This window comes from Pinus tabuliformis, chromosome J (assembly GCF_031772625.1).
Source record: "Pinus tabuliformis cultivar Carrire ecotype Pingquan chromosome J, CPIR1, whole genome shotgun sequence".
Classification (NCBI taxonomy): Eukaryota; Viridiplantae; Streptophyta; class Pinopsida; order Pinales; family Pinaceae; genus Pinus; species Pinus tabuliformis.
In genome coordinates this window covers 761530438-761550708 of record NC_142295.1, presented here as the reverse complement: position 1 = coordinate 761550708, position 20271 = coordinate 761530438, and the positions used below count along the sequence as shown (strand labels likewise).

General features: G+C 34.6%; 1 protein-coding gene across 1 annotated transcript in view; it reads left to right on the top strand.

Annotated features, from left to right (window-relative positions):
- LOC149228951 (wax ester synthase/diacylglycerol acyltransferase 11-like) overlaps positions 1 to 9729 on the top strand; it is a 78504-nt gene extending 68775 nt beyond the window's left edge. Inside the window, exons 9-12 of the mRNA XM_089380915.1 lie at positions 5105 to 5127; positions 5233 to 5320; positions 9582 to 9604; positions 9663 to 9729. Coding sequence (XP_089237041.1) covers positions 5105 to 5127; positions 5233 to 5320; positions 9582 to 9604; positions 9663 to 9729 — 201 coding nt within the window. The remainder of the gene's footprint in view (positions 1 to 5104; positions 5128 to 5232; positions 5321 to 9581; positions 9605 to 9662) is intronic.
- The last annotated feature ends 10542 nt before the right edge of the window (positions 9730 to 20271 follow it).

Below are 20271 nucleotides of genomic sequence, written 5' to 3'. Positions count from 1 at the left end.
ATTCAGTAGAATCATCATTCTAATACTCGACGTGGTAATAGCCTCCATTTTTATATTAATGTTTGGAGGCAATATTTTGGCATTGGTCACTAAGACACAGTGATGATTTAGCATCAGGCTTGAAAATTGTGGTGATCCTTTACACACTTGGTAACAATTTGATCATTGCATTAAAAAAAAAAAAACTTCATGAGATTGATTTCTTGGTTTTTGAGTAGGAAAAGAAGTGGGCCTCATACGTATCTCTATGCTTATTAGGCACCCACATTGTAATTGTCACTACTATTTAGTGTAATGATGATCTAGTTGTCGCTACTATTGAGGGTAATATCAAGCAAAGAAGGGGCCTCAGATGTAACTATGTTTACTAGGAACCCACATTCTAATTATAGATACTGTTGAGGGTAATGGTCTAACCATAGTTAGAGCTGACGGTAATGGTGTATGGTAATGTTGATGAATGCATGACTACTTTTTAGTTTGTTTCTTCTCCTTTCTCATTTCCCTTTTCCGGGGCCTCAAATTTATGGTTCTTTTAGGAATTACTTGATCAAATTCATTACACCACTAGTTACTCTATCCATGGAATGGATGGATTGCAAAACCCCTTAAATCATGCCTCCATCCCTACTTTCCACAACCCCAGTGGAACCGCCTCAATTTGATTTTGATTCATTATTCAATGAAATACTAAGGCTAACTAACAAAGAAATTTTAGCAAATTATGCCTCTGCAAATTATCCTCAATGATATATAACAAAATGGGCGTTCTAATGGCATAAATAATTTGAAAAAAGAAATAAGAACAAGAAACTCATGATCCAATTTTGATACATTATCTTATCGAGCATATTCAACTCAACCAACTCGTGATCCAATATACCTATGAAATAGGATCTGGTTCTAGTTAAAACTTTCAAATATCCATAACTTCATTGCAACAGTTCAATAATCATATTGATAAGAGGCTAAAAGACCAAGAATTTTCTCTTGCATTGAAATGCTTATCTTTTGACTTTGTTGGGACATATTTGTATGCAATTTCTGAAGATCTCGACATTGTTCATATTCCTTCCTCCTGGAGGCCCATTTTGGAGTATGCATCGACCTTGAAATTATTTTATTTATTTATTTATTATGTTATTATGAAGTCTTCTCTATCAAAAGTGGTTATTGAGTGTCTCGTGCATCTTGCTTATGTTGGAAGTTATTTATTCTCAAATGATACAAAATAGTCAAAGTTTCTCACACACTTATGACTGGAACAAAAGAAATTTTTCAAACAGGGAAAGGCCTTGCTGATCATGACAATTTTCATGACTATCGCCATCTTCTTGGATATTTTAAGGTGAATTATCAACTATTTGAGCTTGTAAATATGGAAGGTTACAATGATTGGATATGATTGGTTGCAGAATTCACTTTGAGATCTTTGTAATCATGGTAGTGGGATAGTAGTAGTGCATATTACCTTTTAAGACTGTAGTCCAGACTAGTCACATATGTACCATAGCTGAAGAGTAGCATGCCAAGTCCCCTTGAAGAGATTTCGCCTAAATAATTGAGGGATTCATTACTTCATGGTTTGATTGTGTTCAATCCATATTACCAGATGACCTTTTATAGGATCCATAGATAATGTTGAAACTCTACTAGATCAGCTTGACAATTTTACATAAATTTGTCCATTTCAGAATGAGAGCAGCACTTAGTACATTGTGAAGATTTTAGAAATTTGTAATGAAGACTAGAAGAAGAAAATTCTTCATGCAATATCTGGCAAACCTAGAGAGCTTGTCAATCTATCACTCAATATCCAAGAACACATATAGTACAAAAGTTGATAGAAACACTTGTGACTCCAAACCGAGTTTCAATGGTTACTTCCTCTCTTATACTAGGTGGTATGGCATTGATAAAGCACCTTAATGATAATCATGTTGTCCAACATTATCGATAGTCCTTTGGAATTGACAACAACCAGTTAAAATTACTATTGGAAAATGTGCAAGCAGACATGGCAATGGTTGTGCCAATAAACATGAAAGTTACTTATTCTTGATGTCAATGGTTTTCTTGCGGAAACCCACTTTCAGTTTGTAAAACTTCATAGAGAGCATCCTAATTGATAATTTAATAAATGGGCATGCTTATCAACCAACAGAGAACTTGGCAAGATTTAAAACAATGTTCAATATTTTGATGTTATGATCGGAAAAAGGAAAGAAGATAGCTCACCTAAAGTAATTCATTAAACTAAATTGAAAAGCCAAAGATGTAAACCATTGAAGGATTTGTTAAGAAAAAAAATGTAGGAAAGCTTCAGACAATTCCCCAGATAGATATTTGATTGAAAGTGTATTTTTTTTTATTCTTTTCATATTGCTATTAGTGCATACATAGATCTAGGATGCTTAAGAAAATATGGGCATGGTTTGAAGATGTTTACCTTGCTCAAAAAAAAAGAGCCATAGTAAAACTGAAATTACATATATCGTGACAATTAACCACAACCTTCAATGAAATTGATAAGGTTTCCAATCCAATTGTTTTATTGGCCACATTCTTTAATGAACTCTATGAAGGTTTTGGAATTACTTTCTTGAGATCTTCCTCAAATGGTAGATACTTCTGAAATTGATAAGTATCGGTTGTTAGGGCTAGTCATTTTATTTTGAATTGATCAACAATAGTTCTGATCTCCCATCAGAGTAATTCCCTCTCAATCAAAGAAATTGAATTCAAAGGGGAAAGCTCTTTATTCAATTTGAAATGGGAAAGAACGCCTCAATTTCAAAATTGTGCCTTTATGAGAAGCTTCCAATTAGATATAATGAGACTTCGATATTAAATAATACTTAATTAGTTCTCATAGTTTTAATTACTTATAACTAGCAATTGCACCAAAAGTTGCAAAGGAAACGCCGTAAGGCATAAATTAGAGAAGCGTCATTGTACATTACCATGAAATTAATAGCCCAATGTCTACTATATATATATATATGTGTGTGTGTGTGTGTGTGTGTGTGTGTGTGTGTGTGTGTGTGTGTGTTCCACTTAAAATTTCTAAGACCATGAAATCCATATTCTAATTTTCAATCAAGAAAGCTAAAGGAAGAATGAGGTATGTATGCTTGTACTTGTATTTAATATTGTGATGTCATGACATATGGTTTCACATAACATGGATTAGGCATGATCAAAAGGAAAAAGGATCTCCCTATGAAGGAATCCCTAGATGTAAAGGAGGATACTTTCCGGGAAAGAAGGAATGACATGGAGGAAAGTGATGGATGGCTGAACCCTACATATGAAGAAATTGATGACATCGAGTTCTTGGATCATCAATCAACTAGGAGACCCTATAAAGTACTGATGATAGAGTCCCTTGGTAAGAGGGAGCTCTGGGAGGTTCCTATGAGTAAAGGAACTTGAGTAAGTTTCTAAGTAAAAAAAAACTTGGAACTCATCCCTGGTTAAGAGGGAGAGTTAGACACAACATTCTTGTCTTTAGTTTGGAAGAAAGAATGGAGGATTGTGTAGTCATCTAGCATTTGACACTCCTTGAGGATGTGCTAGGGTATCCAAGACAAGAGTGGGCAAGAGGGTCGATATTCTTGAGGGCTGGGAACCTAAGATGAGAATATTCCTAGTAGGGAATACTCAGAGAACAATCCGGTGGGTATGACCCTAAGAGAGGCAATGATGATTGATGCAGGAGCATCAAGGGCGCTTTTTTTATTTTGTAAATATGTTAAAAGGGGGTGTGGCAATTTTTAATATTTTAATAAATTAATTTGTTATTTTAAATAAAATAAGAGGAAGTGAGGATTTTTGTAGATATCTTTTTAATTAATAAAAGGATATGAGAGAATTTGGGTAGTTAAGGATATAAAGGGATAAGATTCTAGATAAGAGGATTTGTTGAGATATTTTAGTGATATTGAGATATTAAGGGGATTGAGCATTAAATTAGATCATTTTCAAAATTGTATAAATAGGAAGGGGTTTTGAGAGAAAAATACATTGAGATTGTGAGTACAGTGTAAGGTTTTCTACTTGGAAGCCTTAGGGCTTATGTAAAAAGGGCCATCGATTTGCATATCTGGCCAGGAAGAACAAGAATTGTAAGTATTTTTTTATGATAAATGTGTTTATAACTTTATTGGCGGAATTGTATTTATTTTCAGTGATTGGAATGAAACCGAAGTTCGGTGTAGGTTAAGATTTTAATGCCAGTTTGGAAAGGTCGATTTCACTGTTTGTACAACACATTGGCAGATTATATATATATGAATATCTGCAGTATTGAACAGAGGTATATTGAAGCCGTGAAAGTGTAGGACATGATGAACGTTGTTCTCATTTAATTTTAATGGCTTGATAATGTGTATGAAAATCGATTCTGGAGTTTTAATCGATTAATTGTGATTCTAACTTGTGAGGAGGTTTTAATTATTGGAAAGCGCTTCAGAAATTAAGAGTTGTTTGCGTTAAAAGGACCAATGAATAGCATCATTTGTTGGAACAGTGTCAGCTGGAACAAATGGCGCTGTTGTGAAATCGATTAAAAGGTAAATGCAGAGGGTAACCTATTCGCTGTAATGATTATTCTGAATTGAAATTGAATCCATAAGTTTGTATTGTCATCCTGAACGTTGTCATTAGAAGATACAATATTCACAATTCCGGAATGAATGCATTGGTTGAATTATTAAACTGAACGTTGTTTAGATGGTGGCTCGACTGCAATTGAAAGAAGGATTGCACGTTGTATAAAATTCAGAGGTAAAAGGTATGCAGAGCGTGTTAAAACAATAACCAATTGCGTAAATCATAGCACAATCGAGTTGTTGAAGTGTGGAACCAGAATTGAATCTGGTAATTGGAAACTGAAATTAATAAAAGAACGCAGAGTTCTGGTATTAAACGTAGAGTTCTATCCAATGACCGGACAATCTGTCCATTAGCAACGAAACAATGATGTATTGAAATGCAAAATGAAGAAATTATGATGGAAATTAACTTGCAGTAAATTTTGAAATTGATCTGTGGTATTGCAGCATAAATTGCTGCGTTGAACATTTTCTGATGGATGGAGCAGGCGAGGCGCATTCTAAATGAGAGGTAAGCGCATTTACAAAAATGTGTTAACATTATGGTTGGGCATCATTGCGTTTTGCAGATATGTGAATGAGTTGCTGAATGAAACGCAGTACTGTATATTTGAAGTTGTTTTGACAATGAGTTGAAGATTCATTTGCAAAGATGTGAAAGGCGCAGTAAGGACGCTGGCAATTTGATACAGAAGCGCAGAACAGTATGGTAGTAAGGGCATATCAAGGTGAAAGGCATCCAAGTAACCAGAAAAGCAATTGATGAATTCGACTACAGCTTGGCAAGTGGTAAGAATGTCTTCTGTTGTATTAAATAGAGATTGAAGACAGATTTTCAAAATCCGAATGACTGAATGTTTGAAAAGGGCGCATTTGAGTAAGAATTAGTCTAAGCATTCCATTGCTTAAAATAATGTCAAATTAATAATTGCACATTTGGTCATGTTTATTGGATTAATGAGCATGTACAAGATTTGACATTGGGATTGAAATGAAGTCTCTAAATTGGATTGAGAATGTAGACTGTAGTTGGATGATGTGTATAAACACATGAGCATGTTGATAATTATGGTTGAAGTTAAATGTGAAGAAAAGATTCCGCATAAATGGCATAGATGTGAATTTGCCAGGAATGTGAAATTACAAGCTTTTGCAAATCTAAATGGGAGAAAATTGCCGCGTGTACAAGTGAATTGGGCAATTATTTGAGGTGCATGCTTTATATGTTAAAGGGAGAAAGTTCCTGGGTAATGCAAGCTTCAGGCTTGCATAAATTTTTGGTATCAGAGCTTGGCTCTGTTGAATTAAAAAAATGTTTATTTTCTGAATGTGGACAAGAAGGTTTGTTGAACTGAAATGTATTTGTGAATGTGTGATGAATAATGAAGATCAGATTTTAAATCTGATATGCAACATATATAATTGCAAGTGAACAGAATGCAGGTAAAGGAGATCAGATTCTAATCCGAAATTCAAGAAACGAGAGTACAGCTGGGAGAATGAAGAAGAACAATTAAGTTCTTAGAGGTAGGGAAAACAGAATTAAGCAGAGATTGTAGAGACAGAAAGAATCCACAGCGATGTTGGGGAATGGAAATTCACTTGGATCGTGCAGGTATTGTGTTTTGTTAATTTTGATTTGAGTTTTACTGACAAAGAAATGGAATGAGGATTGATGGTTGCAGCAAAGAAGAAATTCAGCAAAGAAGGAATTGTTGCTGACAGCTAAAGTTTTCCAGATCAAGCCAGAAGATTGGAAGAAAGAATCAGATTTTAAAATATGATTGACAGTGGTTGAATATCGAGAATTTATGCAGAGGAAGCATAAAGATTTGTTGGAACAGATTTGCAGGAGTGATGAGATTCTGAAGGTAAATGAAGTGCAGATGAATGGGAGGACAAGATCAGGCGAGATCTTGGAGGTAAGATGATATGTTTTTGAAGAATAGAGTATTGTAGTCTTTTGCATTAAAGTATTATTGCAACTTCCAAAAGGAAATTGCTAACAGATAAAGGAAGCTGGTGAAAATTTCTAAGTGAAAACATAGAGGTGGCAGAACCTTGAGGAATTCCAATAGAGATTGGAAAAGGAGGACAGTTGTGTTCTTAGAACATGCAGATGAGTTGAAGCCTAGGAAGAGCAAAGAGAAGTGCTCAAAGGAGGTTCCAGAGATAGAGAACCAATTGCTTGCCAAAAGAATGAGTGAGGAGAGCTTGGTGAGGTAAGTGGCGGCAGGATAGGACTTGCTGCTGAAGAGGCTTTAATATTAAAGTGAGTAAGGAACTCATAGAGATGGAAAGGATGATGACTAGTGACAGTCGTAACAGAGGTTCTGAGATAAACCACAGCAGAAGACAAAAGGAGAAGGATGCCAAGGAAATTGGCATACAAAGACAGTTAAGCAAAGAGGAATATGAGAGGAGGAAGGCTGAGATAGCAGTTCAGCTTGAGGTGTTAATGGAGATGTTGCAAAGAAATGAGGAAGACCAGAAGCATGGTTATGTCATGAGAAAGAAGTTGAAGTGGCAGAGGCTAAAAGTAAAGTGGAATCATCAGGTAAATATGCAGTTGATAAAGGAACTAAGGGAACTTGAACAGGTTATTGATGCCAGACAGAGGATAGAGAAGCTCAAAAAAGTTGAGCTACAGCAAAAGGAAGATGCTGAAGAAGATGTTGAAGTTTCGATATGTTACCCAGAGAGTGGACCATTACTTTTTGAGAGTGATGAAGAGCTAGAGGAGTTGAATCATATGAATGATTCGAAGCAATCAGAAGATTTGATGACTGAAGCATCAAACAAGACCGTAAGGTCTTGTGATTTTAAAACTAACGATTTGTGTATGATTGCAGGTTTGGAAGAACATCTACTGAAGGATGTTAAGGAAGATTTAGCAGAAGAAAGACCATGTGAGGAAATGGAAGATCGTGTAAAATTTCCAGAGTCTACTCCAAGTAAAATCATTGAGTTATATAAAGAATTAGACTTTCAAAGGAGGAAATTGGAAGAACAGAGGATGAATGTCCGAGATAGATTGCTGAAGAAGGATGACAAAGCAGTTGTCATAAATGATAATCAAAAAGAAATTGCAGATGATGAGCAAAGGAATGTTGCAGAGGGAAAGGAAGTTTGGCAGGCCGCAACATTTATAGTAGCAGTAGCAGAAAAGGTGCAAAACAACAGTAAGGGAGAAAAGGAAGCAATCAAAACAAGTAAAGAACAAGTAAGAGTGAGATTTGAGCAATCAAGAGATGGAAACAATCAGCAGACAGAGGACATACTGGACAGAGAAATGGAGTTGATAAGGAGGTTAATGATAAAAACATCCCAGATAAAGACAGCCGAAAGAAAGAAAAGGAGCAATAACAAGAGAATGACAGTGAAAGATTGCAAGAGCAGAGCAAGTGGAGTATTACAGCACAAAATATGGAAACCTGGAAGACAACAACAGATGACAACAGTAGTAAAGCAATCGACAAGCACAGAAAGATTACAAAATAAAATTTGGGATCTAGGAGGAAATATCCAGACTTATGACCAGGTGGTCATGAATATTCTTACATGGGGAGTCTGATGCAGGAGCATCAAGGGCGTTTTTTTTATTTTGTAAATATGTTAAAAGGGGGTGTGACAATTTTTAATATTTTATTAAATTAATTTGTTATTTTAAACAAAATAGGAGGAAGTGAGGATTTTTGTAAATATCTTTTTAATTAATAAAAGGATATGAGAGAATTTGGGTAGTTAAGGATATAAAGGGATAAGATTCTAGATAAGAGGATTTGTTGAGATATTTTAGCGATATTGAGATATTAAGGGGATTGAGCATTAAATTAGATCATTTTCAAAATTGTATAAATAGGAAGGGGTTTTGAGAGAAAAATACATTGAGATTGTGAGTACAGTGTAAGGTTTTCTACTTGGAAGCCTTAGGGCTTATGTAAAAAGGGTCATCGATTTGCATATTTAGCCAGGAAGAACAAGAATTGTAAGTATTTTTTTATGATAAATGTGTTTATAACTTTATTGGCGGAATTGTATTTATTTTCAATGATTGGAATGAAACCGAAGTTCGGTGTAGGTTAAGATTTTAATGCGAGTTTGGAAAGGTCGATTTCACTGTTTGTACAACACATTGGCAAATTATATATATATGAATATCTGCAGTATTGAACAGAGGTATATTGAAGCCGTGAAAGTGTAGGACATGATGAACGTTGTTCTCATTTAATTTTAATGGCTTGATAATGTGTATGAAAATCGATTCTGGAGTTTTAATCGATTAATTGTGATTCTAACTTGTGAGGAGGTTTTAATTATTGGAAAGCGCTTCAGAAATTAAGAGTTGTTTGCGTTAAAAGGACCAATGAATAGCATCATTTGTTGGAACAGTGTCAGCTGGAACAAATGGCGCTGTTGTGAAATCGATTAAAAGGTAAATGCAGAGGGTAACCTATTCGCTGTAATGATTATTCCAAATTGAAATTGAATCCATAAGTTTGTATTGTCATCCTGAACGCTGTCATTAGAAGATACAATATTCACAATTCCGGAATGAATGCATTGGTTGAATTATTAAACTGAACGTTGTTTAGATGGTGGCTCGACTGCAATTGAAAGAAGGATTGCACGTGGTATAAAATTCAGAGGTAAAAGGTATGCGGAGCGTGTTAAAACAATAACCAATTGCGTAAATCATAGCACAATCGATTTGTTGAAGTGTGGAACCAGAATTGAATCTGGTAATTGGAAACTGAAATTAATAAAAAAACGCAGAGTTCTGGTATTAAACGCAGAGTTCTATCCAATGACCGGACAATCTGTCCATTAGCAACGAAACAATGATGTATTGAAATGCGAAATGAAGAAATTATGATGGAAATTAACTTGCAGTAAATTTTGAAATCGATCTGTGGTATTGCAACATAAATTGCTGTGTTGAACATTTTCTGATGGATGGAGCAGGCGAGGCGCATTCTAAATGAGAGGTAAGCGCATTTACAAACATGTGTTAGCATTATGGTTGGGCATCATTGCATTTTGCAGATATGTGAATGAGTTGCCGAATGAAACGCAGTACTGTATATTTGAAGCTGTTTTGACAATGAGTTGAAGATTCATTTGCAAAGATGTGAAAGGCGCAGTAAGGACGCTGGCAATTTGATACAGAAGCACAAAACAGTATGGTAGTAAGGGCATATGAAGGTGAAAGGCATCCAAGTAATCAGAAAAGCAATTGATGAATTCGACTACAGCTTGGCAAGTGGTAAGAATGTCTTCTGTTGTATTAAATAGAGATTGAAGACAGATTTTCAAAATCTGAATGACTGAATGTTTGAAAAGGGCGCATTTGAGTAAGAATTAGTCTAAGCATTCCATTGCTTAAAATAATGTCAAATTAATAATTGCGCATTTGGTCATGTTTATTGGATTAATGAGCATGTACAAGATTTGACATTGGGATTGAAATGAAGTCTCTAAATTGGATTGAGAATGTAGACTGTAGTTGGATGATGTGTATAAACACATGAGCATGTTGATAATTATGGTTGAAGTTAAATGTGAAGAAAAGATTCTGCATAAATGGCATAGATGTGAATTTGCCAGGAATGTGAAATTACAAGCTTCTGCAAATCTAAATGGGAGAAAATTGCCGCGTGTACAAGTGAATTGGGCAATTATTTGAGGTGCATGCTTTATATGTTAAAGGGAGAAAGTTCCTGGGTAATGCAAGCTTCAGGCTTGCATCAATGATGCGTGTCAGAAAGCCAAATACTACTTTGTGTTCTTGTTTGTTTTGTTTTGATAGCAGTTTGAATCACACACTAATAATAATATGATGATCAAGAACTTCACAAATTGTTATCATGAACAAGAAGAATCTCACTAATTCCTGAATGCCCTAGATTCTTCAACACACCCTTCATATTCTTGGGGTCAAGTGGGTCTTTTACAGATCTAAGGGAGCTCCGGATGGTATTTAAAGGCCTAAAGGTTGAAGCCCCCTTATGCTTCCTTAGGAGCCTCGCAATCTTTTCAGTTTAAGAAATCTTGTCAGTTTAAGATATTTCTGCAAAGTTTTAGATATTTGACATTTTTGTAACTTGGTATATTAATGATAATTGAGAAATTTGACTTAAAATGTCAGTAACACCTCCTATAACCCATAAAAACAAAAGTGATATGATAAGTAGTGTTACAAATTATATCCCTAGAATCCCATTGAAATTTGACTGCATTATTTTAATTAGTATAGTTTAACTATTAGACCTTCTTATCATTTTTTAGCAATCTAATCTACACAATCTAAGGGTTCAAAAATACAATTCAAATAACAAAAAAAACTTACAATCTCACCCAATATAGATATAACTTTGCATATATATACACCACTTTGATTTTTAATTTTTTAAATTCAAATGAATCAATTTATATAATAAATAATAGCCAATACTAAATTAAACTATCACTCTATCAATTAAGATATAATTTATTAAATTATCTATCAATCAATCAAGATATAGTTTAACCATATTGTAGTGTTACAAATTATATCCCTAAAACCCCATTGAAATTTGTTTTCTTAAATTTTGAAAAAAAAATAAAAACTTTTTATAATTAGTATAGTTTAACTATAAAAACTTTTTATACTAATTAGTATTTTAATTAGTATAGTTTAACTATTGAACATTTTTATCATTTTTTAGCTATCTAATCTACAAAATCTAAGGGTTCAAAAATACAATCAAAATAACAGAAAAAACATACAATCTCACCCAATATAAATATAACTTTGCATATATATATATATATATATGGCGATCAATCAATTAAGATATAATTTGACGATATTGTAGTGTTACAAATTATATCCCTAGAATCTCATTGAAATTTGTTTCTTAAATTTTGGAAAAAAATAAAAACTTGTTATAATTAGACTGCACTATTTTAATTAGTATAGTTTAACTATTGAACCTTTTTATCATTTTTTAGCTATCTAATATACACAATCTAAGGGTTCAAAAATACAATCCAAATAACAAAGAAAACTTACAATCTCACCCAATATAAATATAACTTTGCATATATATATATACACCACTCTGATTTTTAATTTTCTTAATTCAAATAAATCAATTTATATAATAATTAAAAGCCAATTTCTCCGCTTTTTACTAAATTGAATTATCAATCAATCAATTAAGATATAATTTAACAATATTGCAGTGTTACAAATTATATTCCTAGAATCTCATTGAAATTTGTCTTCTTAAATTTTGGAAAAAAATAAAAACTTGTTATAATTAGACTGCACTATTTTAATTAGTATAGTTTAACTATTGAACCTTTTTATCATTTTTTAGCTATCTAATATACACAATCTAAGGGTTCAAAAATACAATCCAAATAACAAAGAAAACTTACAATCTCACCCAATATAAATATAACTTTGCATATATATATATATACACCACTCTGATTTTTAATTTTCTTAATTCAAATAAATCAATTTATATAATAATTAAAAGCCAATTTCTCCGCTTTTTACTAAATTAAATTATCAATCAATCAATTAAGATATAATTTAACCATATTAAAAATCTACAAAATACTTGTAATATTAAACCAATAAAAATAATTGTTTAAAGTGTTGAACCTATTTATTTATTCAAAAATACAATTGAAATAACAAAAAAACATACCATCTCACTCAATATAAATACAATCTCATCAATATAAATACAATTTTACACATATATATACACCATTTTGATCTTTAATTTTCTTAATTCAAATAAATTAATTTATATAAAAATAAAAACCACATTCTCCACTTTTTATGAAATTAAATTATTAATTAATCAATTAAATTACACAGGTTTACCATCATGAAATTTTCACGTGGCTGGTAATGTGAAAGTGAACTTGGACTTCGAGTCATATATAAGTAAATACCGCCATCGACCAAAAAAATGTTTGCATTGGGTTTTTCTGTACATATTATTCCAGGGGCACATATTTATGCACTTAGTTATGTATGTTGTCGTGCACTATCATGTAACACGGTAAGGAGATTTTTGACTTTTCGTTAGAACCCTTCGGCATTATATTTCTGTTTAATCTTTTCATGTTGGTAACTCCAGCTTGACATTCGATTTCAGAAGCCGAACCAAACTAGAAGAGCTCCAAGCTATGAATGTTATATATATACAAACCAAAACTTCAGACCTTTTCGGGTAAGTAAATTAAAAATCAAACGCTCGGTGAAGTCGGAGCTACACAGGTTTATGCCATGGCACATTTTTGGAACCACTTATTTGCCCATTAAACAAAACCCTTGTTCAATCAAAATAACAAAAGTCAGAGTAAGTCTAGCTTGAAGCCTCGACTTAAATTTACATTTCCAGCCAGAAAAACCAGAATCTCATTCGATAGAATGATTACAAACATAGACACCTTGTTCCCGAAAGCATTCAAGCAAGATAGACCGCCCTAAAGTTTGGTAATGAGACCAACCTAGAAATCAGAAAGTGGCAACCCTGAGTAAGAGGACTCATCCAAACCCAGCACAACCATAAGGAAAGGACTTCTGCAAAGTCTGATACCTGTAGATGGATGAAGAATGAGTTAAAAGAAAATAAAAACTCTTTAATGATGAGCCTATGTATTACTCACAATATTTTCAAGATTACTCGAGATAAATAAGCTCTCGAATGTCGAAGACTGTCTGTACCAGAAACCCATGCATCAAGTTATTAGTGGCTCGAATCAGGTGAGATGGAATAACCCAAAATCAAATCCTGTCATGACAAATATTACCTCTTCAAACTCGATGGCCACCAGCATCATCCTCTTTTGGGCAAGTAGGCCAGCAGTAACCCGTACTCCCAGCACAGTGAACTGGATGGGCAGAGAAGCGTTTGCGTTTAGAAAATGGGCTGCGTCGATCGGGATGCTTTTCATAGATGAAGCAGTTGGAGCGGTGATGAGATCTAATGGTTAAAATTTTTTGAATCGACTAACAATTGATCAAAGGGTGCTAAAGGTGACAGAGTGGCATTTCGGGGGACTGTTCTCAGAGGGAAACGCACGCTTGGTGAAGTCGGAGCTACACAGGTTTATGCCATGGCACATTTTTGGAACCACTTAGTTGCCCATTAAACAAAACCCTTGTTCAATCAAAATAACAAAAGTCAGACTAAGTCTAGCTTGAAGCCTCGACTTAAATTTACATTTCCAGCCAGAAAAACCAGAATCTCATTCGATAGAATGATTACAAACATAGAAACCTTGTTCCCGAAAGCATTCAAGCAAGATAGACCGCCCTAAAGTTTGGTAATGAGATCAACCTAGAAATCAGAAAGTGGCAACCCTGAGTAAGAGGACTCATCCAAACCCAGCACAACCATAAGGAAAGGACTTCTGCAAAGTCTGATACCTGTAGATGCATGAAGAATGAGTTAAAAGAAAATAAAAACTCTTTAATGATGAGCCTATGTATTACTCACAATATTTTCAAGATTACTCGAGATAAATAAGCTCTCGAATGTCGAAGACTGTCTGTACCAGAAACCCATGCATCAAGTTATTAGTGGCTCGAATCAGGTGAGATGGAATAACCCAAAATCAAATCCTGTGATGACAAATATTACCTCTTCAAACTCGATGGCCACCAGCATCATCCTCTTTTGGGCAAGTAGGCCAGCAGTAACCCGTCTCCCAGCACAGTGAACTGGATGGGCAGAGAAGCGTTTGCGTTTAGAAAATGGGCTGCGTCGATCGGGATGCTTTTCATAGATGAAGCAGTTGGAGCGGTGATGAGATCCAATGGTTAAAATTTTTTGAATCGTCTAACAATTGATCAAAAGGTCCTAAAAGTGACAGAGTGGCATTTAGGAGGAGTGCTCTCAGAGGGAAACGCCTTACGGCGTAAATATGCTTTGAATGGTTTACACACGTCCTTATAAAAAAAATACGGACTTCAACTTAAATGAATGTATGATTATGACGTAAAATAGGTTTCAAATGGATTCTTTGTACACACTTTTCCTATATTTAGGTGGATTGACATATCGTGATAGCTATTATAAACATTTTAACATAAATTTAAATTAAATAATGTATAATAAAAAAAAGACAAGAAAGGGTTATAATTTTCAAAATTCAAGATTTGATTCCAATTGTGTGATTTTTGATGTTTCAACTCGTGAGCTTATGCTACCATAGTTTAAAAAAAGGTGTGTTCATTGGTTTCCAAATTATACATTTAATTTTAGTATTATAAAACTCGCCATCATAACTAGAGTCTTTAAATAGAAGCAATAAACATTGTATTCGTGAAAGTGCATTGTTTAGTTAATTCAGTGTATTATTTTTTTGTTGTGTATTATTTTTTTTTGGTTATTTTATTGATTTTGCATGACATACATTGCAAGTGAAATAAATTAGCATGGAATGCACAACCGCAAATGAATTCGATGAAAAGTATTACCACATTGAGCACATACATGTGCATTCTTATAGGGTTATACTAGAAAATATAAGATAGAATTATTAGTTACATAAAGTGTTTATATATAAATTTTGAAATTGACAAAGGATAAGAGTTTATACATAAGTTTTGAAATTGATAAAGGATTAGTAATTAATCATTTTTATTAATGTTAGGAGTTTTAATTAGTGATTAAATCTCTTACTATTAATTGTCAATCAGGACTCGTAAGCATGAGTTGTACTGCATTTTTGGTTCAAGTTATAAATGTAGAGTATATGATTCTCCTCTGATCATTAAATACAGAATGACTAATTAAGCACTCATCTCATTCCTAGAACACGTAAACAAGTTGAAAGGATTCTACTTAACTCAATCCACTTTGTGTTTATTCTAATTCTTTGAAATCAAATGATAACTTAATGAAACTGAAAGCTTAAATGAAATTCATTCCAACTGCAAATATTAAATGGGAATTCAAAACTATTGAAAGAAATCAAACACTTATTTTACTGGTAACGAAGCATGATAAAATACTAGTCTATGATTTTGAAATCATATCCTATTCTACTACCTTTAACTCATTTGAATCAAACTATTCTCCTTTGAAAATGAAACATCTCCTAAATTGTACGTTAAAAGACTACACAACTAATACTACAAGGAATGGAATCTCAATGAAAGTATCTAAGTCTAGCGTTTATCAAATCCTGAACTACTACATTAGAATGGAAACCTAGTCTATGATTGTATTCAATAACTCAAAGCAATGTAAAATGAATCATACTAAAAACATAAGTCACTCAATTCAACATTTGAAATCAACCTATAGACTTCATGAAAGAGAATGGAAATCAATCCTTAATATACGATAACGAAACTAAATTATCCTATGATAATTTAACTATTCCAATCAACGCTATGTAAAGAAATTCTTTTATGATCAATCGCACTTATGAAAATGTCTAAAAGAAATCAAACAATTTAATAATGGAAATGGACAATGCAATTCCTACTTATGACTAATTGAGATTCATTCAACGCACACCATCAATCAAACTCCCTATTCTACACAACGCAATCCACACGATTGGTCGTTTATCATAAACCTCATTACAAAGATGAACACACCGACTTAAGCATATAGAGATTGCGTTCAACGATTTCAAAATAAATTTGATTAACTCATCACAGGCATTCTGATCACAACGTAATTGAATGGGCTTTTATATGATAGAATAAAGCATGGCTGATATGAAATACGACTCTACGTTTGTGAAAAATAGATCATAACTCTGCATCAAGGATCTATGCACAGTCTCTGTGACACACAAGGATCTACACATTCAGAATTCTGAATTGAGGTGTCTAGAAATAAATGTGAGGTTATCACACTTAAAATCACTCCAAAGTTAATGAAATTCCTCACGCATTTGTATAAGAAACTTCAAAAAACTCAAACCAGAAGTGAATAAAAACACCTGTAATGAATCAACACGGAATGGTACTCCTACAAACTAACAATGAATCCTATTCACACATGATGGTGGGCCCTTCCACACCTAGGTAATCTTATACTACTTGCAGGAAAGGAAATCTTAAAACATTTAAATCAAAAACTCACAACAAACCAATAATCAAATTGATTCAAGCTCAAAACATGGCCATAACAGAGTCTTCAATTATCAATAATAATGTCTTTGAACAATACTTGATAACCAATAGTTTTGCAATAATAATATTCTCTCTAGATAACACTTAACTCATTACAATTCTAGCCTTTATAGGCATCAATTTGTGCTCAGAGAAACAACAAACCATACATGGGAAATTCAACGAATTGGCTAAATTAAACTTTAAGATCCGATCGCTGGAACGACCTTGTCCTTCTTAGCACAACGGATTCTAACAAATCCCAATATTGGCATAGACCTGTTTCAATGAGGATGTAGAAGATATTCGTCGGGGAAAACAACGAACTTCGCCTGATCATAATCTCCAGTTGTAGTATCCAAGGCTCTAGAAACACGAATTCTACTAAACCTCCATGGTGTTGAGTACAGATCCTGAATTGGGTTGTTAAGTACAAAAATAGCAAAACAAGGTTGTCGACAAGCACTCCCTCCATTGTGACCTATCCATGCTGCTGCAATTCTTCACACTTATCCATAATGATTAGTTAGATCATTAGGAATAACTTAAACTCACTCAAACCTAACCAAAAATAGTAAAATGACACTAATGAAATGCTTTTACCTCATGACAAGGTCTTGGAAGGTTTAGGATAGTGATAGTGATGGAAAGGTAGGTGTAGGAGTACTTTCTTTGACAAAAATGGCAAAAATAGAGGTGGAAAATGATCAAATTGGGGACAAAACAAGGCACCAACATCCCCCCATGACGTTTTGGATGCATGTCCTCATGCATCTAGTACAGTCCGCCAAAAAGAAGAGTGTTCCAAATAAGAGGAACTTTGGTCAAAGACTAGCGGTCTTGACCAGAACTTCGATCGCATGTTTAACCGATGTAGAACATTTCTTGAACTGAAGGGCCAATCCTTGTGCGCTCAACTTTTTAGTGGGCCTAAACCTTGATTGCCTTCCAATGCAACAACTACCTATTCTTCCTTTTCAGCTCGTCATTATGGGCATACAGTCTCAGATTAGAGTCCCTCACCTGGTGATTGACCTCTCTTACATAATGAAACAAGACCTTATATTTATTAGCTTTCTCTCGGAGTTTAACAATCTTCTTTTGCAGTTTGACAAGTCGAATCTTCAAGTTCTCTTCTTCATCAAAAGTTGGAGCCTTGGTAGGTGTTGTCGATTGCTGAGATGTGATGCCTTCAGGTGCATTACCAATGCTTCCTTTTTGTGAAGAAATACGTTGGCTTGCCTTAGTAACACTCCTACTCATTGATGGTCGAATGGGGGATAATGTTTCTAAGTCTTGTACAATATCCACAGGGATATCTGCTTTAGATGTGGGCATGTGTACATTTTCATAATACAACTCGAACTTCTTTGTATTAGAATCAAGGGATGAGAAAAAGTGGGCATGATCAGAATTTGTGACTCTATCTATGGACCGTTGGGTGTGAGCCATACTACGAGTTCTTTGACAACCCTGAGCAGAGGTCTTTGTTGTAGAAATCGAGGGTTTATTAATAGGTAAAAGAGCTCTTCTGCATTCTTTCTTTGGTTTTTCACACTCATGGGTTTTGAAAGGCTCTGATTGAGGTTCCACTGCTCTATCTTCCTCCATAAGACTTAGCTCAAGTCGGTCCAACTCAGCTCTATTTCTTTTACCTTTTGTTTCATGCCCACTTGGTTTTTCACAGAAATCAAATTTCCTCAAACTTTCGAAGAATGACCTGCTGCCTGGGGGGTTTCATGGGTAGGAACGGGAGAATGGGTAGGAGAGGCAGGTGTTGCTTGGGAGTTTAGGCATAGGAGTGGCATCTTTTTGTCTCAATGATCTTCCCAGGGAAGTTCCCTATTAAGAAATCCTCCCACGATCTCTTTCTCTTTCGAAGCTCAGCAACTATTAAAATTTTAATGAGGCTATGATGATACAACGATGTTTCAGGCTTCCTACTCTAAGACTGTACCCCTCTTGCCATTTTATGTAAGCTTAGCCTCAAGAAGTGCGGGATGTCTATCTGTTTGTCCTCAGTGAAATAAGTCAATAAGCGAATGTGATAAAGTAAAAAGACCGCATACCTTCCTTCACAGGTACGGAAGCATTGCAGCAACATGAGAAGCAAGTGCCATTGTTCTTCTATGCAGCTCTGTAATACCCCCTTCGCCCAACTGAGATATCTGTAAGCTGACTTCAAAAACATAGCGCAATTCGGGATATTCAATTGCCCACCCTTGAAGAACGGTTCACCCTCTGCGGGTAGTCCTATGGTTGTGCTCAACGATGCCTCAGTAACTCTGAAACTCAAATCCCCAACCTTAACATGTTCCCCATCGAAACTTTGAGCAAACGATAAAGCGACCCAATCATTATAGCCCTGGAATTTTTGTAGGAATGTTGTCCATCCTTTCCCCTCCACAATTTCTCTGCACTTGTGGTATTCAGGACTACGTGCAAACTGGCCAAACGTGGGCTCATGGCGATCAACTCCCATATCGATTGGCACCTTAATTCAATTATGATTGCACCCTTGCCAGATTCTTTGTTGCCTAATAATTTTGCAGTCTTGGAGTAAGTCGTTCCCCATACTTCAAAACTTGGTTGAATGACAGCATAGAGTCAATCATTACGATTAATAGGAAGCATGAGACTTGAGGCGTAATGATAAACACGACCCTCATGCAACTGATGTGGAATGATATCGTTAAGGCCGAATGAGAGTTGGCACAAACAATCATGATTACTCAGATATATCATGAGGTGATGGTGAGGAGAGGACACAGGAGCGTATAATTATGCAGGGTGGAAGGAATATAGGAAATGTAGGATTAGGGAATGGAAGGGTTATAGGAGTATAGGATAGGATTATGAGCATCATTTAAAATGAGGGATAGTTTAGAGGTGCATTCTCATACAGAGTACATTTTAACTATTAATGATCAAATTCAAGCAAATTTGAGTACATACCTGAGCCACTTACAATGATATAGGATAATGATTTGTAAAGATCACCCAGCTTTGATGTAGCGACCAGGTACTGAATAAAAATAATGTTGATAGGGATCACTATATTTTTGTAGGAGGTAAGAAGAGATCGAAGGATGGAGCTGGTTCATGAAAATGACCAGCCTCTTGCTCGTTCATCTGGTTAGTTTCTTTTATTTATGTGTGTGTGTGTGTATATATATATATATATGTGTGTGTGTGTGTGTGTGTGTGTGTGTGTGTGTGTGTATATATATATATATATAATGCTCAGTGGGCAGTCATTTTTATATGTCTTTAGGTGTTTCTCCCCACAACCCATGTAGAATAAAGGAGAAATCTGTCTTGGGTAGGTTTATTCCTTTAACCAGAATTGACATATTAATATGGAAAATGAGCCTTTTGGAGTCTTCTTTGGACGTTTTCAGACTCTCAAAAATTGAAACTCCCGAGCAGTAACTAATCTAGGCTCGTAAAATGACATGGGACAGTGGTAGCCTAAGGATTCCTTAAGTAGAGATTTATTCTTTTCCGTCC